The sequence below is a fragment of the Octodon degus genome, unplaced genomic scaffold (assembly GCF_000260255.1).
Source record: "Octodon degus isolate 3935 unplaced genomic scaffold, OctDeg1.0 scaffold00072, whole genome shotgun sequence".
Classification (NCBI taxonomy): domain Eukaryota; kingdom Metazoa; phylum Chordata; class Mammalia; order Rodentia; family Octodontidae; genus Octodon; species Octodon degus.
Window position 1 is genome coordinate 8,354,448 of NW_004524648.1, and position 2,673 is coordinate 8,357,120.

General features: G+C 42.7%; 1 protein-coding gene across 1 annotated transcript in view; it reads left to right on the forward strand.

Moving 5' to 3' along the window:
- The window catches only part of Rnf135 (ring finger protein 135), a 9,548-nt gene continuing 6,875 nt past the window's right edge, over nucleotides 1–2,673 (forward strand). Inside the window, exons 1-2 of the mRNA XM_023719853.1 lie at nucleotides 1–24; nucleotides 1,005–1,191. Of these exons, the coding sequence (XP_023575621.1) occupies nucleotides 1–24; nucleotides 1,005–1,191 (211 nt within the window). The remainder of the gene's footprint in view (nucleotides 25–1,004; nucleotides 1,192–2,673) is intronic.

Here is a 2,673-nt window from a genome sequence, read left to right on the forward strand (position 1 = left end):
ATGATAGAGTTTGGAGATGATTATGTCAGTGACTATTTGAGTCTGTTTTTTTTGTTTTTTTGTTTTTTTTTTTTTAAATAGAGGAATTTCACTAGTTCAGACTGTCCTTGAACTCACAGCGATCCTCCTGTCTCAGCCTCCTGAGTGTTGGCGCTACAGGTGCCCGCTGTTTGTTTTATTTTTGGGCTGTCTGTATTTGTTTTATAAAGCCCTGTTAATGGGCCTACGATATTTAACAAAGAGTTATTGCCTAATAAATCCATGCATTGTACACATGAAAAGAGGAGCCTGAAAAATATTAGAACATAAGTAGCATTTTAAAGAGAACAAATTGGACTAGGGGAGTAGTTCTGCCACAGAGCACATTTTTTTCTTTTGGGTACCATACCAGGAATTGAACTGAGAACCTTGCTCTTACTAGGCAGGTACTTGTGCCACTGAGCTATAGCGTAGGCCCAAATACAGCATATGCTTAAAATGCACAAGATCCTAGGTTTGATCCTCAGCAGCACAAACAACAACAGCAACAACAACAATAACAAAATTGAAACAGAAGGAAAAAAAAAAAAAGGAAAAAAATTGAATTAAAATCACTACAATACCCGCCCCCCTTTTTGCCCTTTTGAGACAGGGTTCATTATGTAGTTTAGGCAGGCCTTGGACTCACTTTGTAGCCCAGGCTGGCTTGAACTCACAGCAACTCTCCTGCCTCAGCCTCCCAAGTGCTGGGATTACAGGACTGCTCCACCACGCCCTGCTTTATTAACCCCAATTGTCAATATTTTCTTCAATGATTTTGGGGATGGAACTCAGGGCCTTGCAGATGACAGGCCCAGGCATCACCGCTGAGCTGTTGGACAGTCCCAATTATGAAGATTGACTTTTGTCTTTTAAAATGTTCCAGGAATTAAATGGAAAATTATAGATGAGTGTTGGAACTTGAATATATTCAATGGCTGCCCGTGCGGACTTTCATACGTTTGCAATGTGTGCTTCCTCAATAGACTTTGTCCTCTGGGCAGGATGATTCCCTGGCTTCTCCACCACTACTGACTTCCAGAACATCAGAGAAGGAGACAAGAGAGATTCTCCATGCCCTCGAGGAAATTCAAGAAAAATTACGAGGAAACGTCTCCTGGAAAGAAGCCCCTGCAAAGCAAACACAGGATGAGCCGATTTACTTAAGGAGAAGTAAGAGTGGGAGTTGAATGGAAAGGGTGCTCCTCTTCGGAGGCAGGATCCCAGAGCCCTGCTCCTTCACTGCTGGCAGTGGTGCTGTAAATCAAGTAGGAGTGGGCCGAGGTTTGTGTGTGGCTGGTTCAGTTGGGTTTTGCTGTTGTGGTTGTTGTATTTTCTGGGAATCAAACTCAGGACCTTGTACTTGCCAGGAAGCTGCTGTACCACTGAGCTGTCTCCCTGGCCCCTTGTTTTATTTTTTGAGACAGGGTCTTGCTATGTACTTTGGGCTGGCCTTGAGCTCACTAGGTAGCTCAGGCTAAACTTGAACTCCCTGTGATTCTCCTGCCTTAGCCTGCCTAGTGCTGGAATTATAGGTGTGAGACACTACGCTCAGCCTGGCTGTTTTCTTTCTTTTTTTAATTTTTAAATGTTTCAGGGTCTCACTAGACAGTTTGGACTCATTATCCTCCTGCTTTCAGCCTCCCCAGTGCTGGGATTACAGGCATGCGCCACTATACCAGGACTCTGGCTGGCTCAGCTCGCCCTGTGGGCAGGGCTGGCAAGGCATGTGGTGCCAAGGATTGAACCATGGTCCCTGCGCTTAGCCAACCTTGCCTAAGGAGGCGCTGTAGTCTCCTGAACAATCTTGCCAACCCTCAGCCTGGCTATTTAAAAACAAAACAAGGGCCAGGGAGATAGTCCAGCAATACAAGCACCTGCCTGGTAAGCGCAAGGTCCAGAGTTTGATCTCTATACTGCCAAAAACAAAAATAAAAACAAGATGGGCATGGCGGCACACACCTGTAATCTCAGCACTCTGGAGGCTGGGGCAGGAGGATTGTTGGGAGTTGGAGACCACCCTGGGCTACAAAATGAGCTCAAGGCCAGCCTGAACTGCATAGGGAGACCCTGCCTCAGAAGGACAAAAAGAAAAAGAAGTTGTAGCTCATTTTCTTATTGTATTGAAAACTCCAAATTGTTTAGACACTACATACTGTAAAGAAACTTCTCAATAACTAAGTTTATGTAACAAATATTTATGTATAATCATCTGCTTACTTAAACACCATTGTTTTCTTCTACATGACATATACTTTTTATAAAACCTGTTATAAATCCTGGGTAAGCAATCTTGTTTAGACCTAGAGAGACTAATTTATTATGAAATTTCATCTCTCCTTAATAGTTGCCAGTATTTTAAAAGTTTCTTAGCATCTTGAATGCATGTTACGTATAATTTTTTCTCAGTATCTTTAAAATAGGAAACAGTCACATGTAGATTATCTCCTCCATCAAAAGAGACAAAAAGTATTAGTATTGTTTAAAAAGTAAGGTATTGGGGGCAGGGACAAAAAAAAAAAAAGTAAGGGATTGAAGGTGGGTATGGTAGTGTATGCTTGTAATCCCAGAAGTTGGGAGGCTGAGACAGGAGGATCAACAAGTTTGAGGTAAGCTTGGGCTACATAGTGAAACCCTATCTAAAAAAAAGAAAGG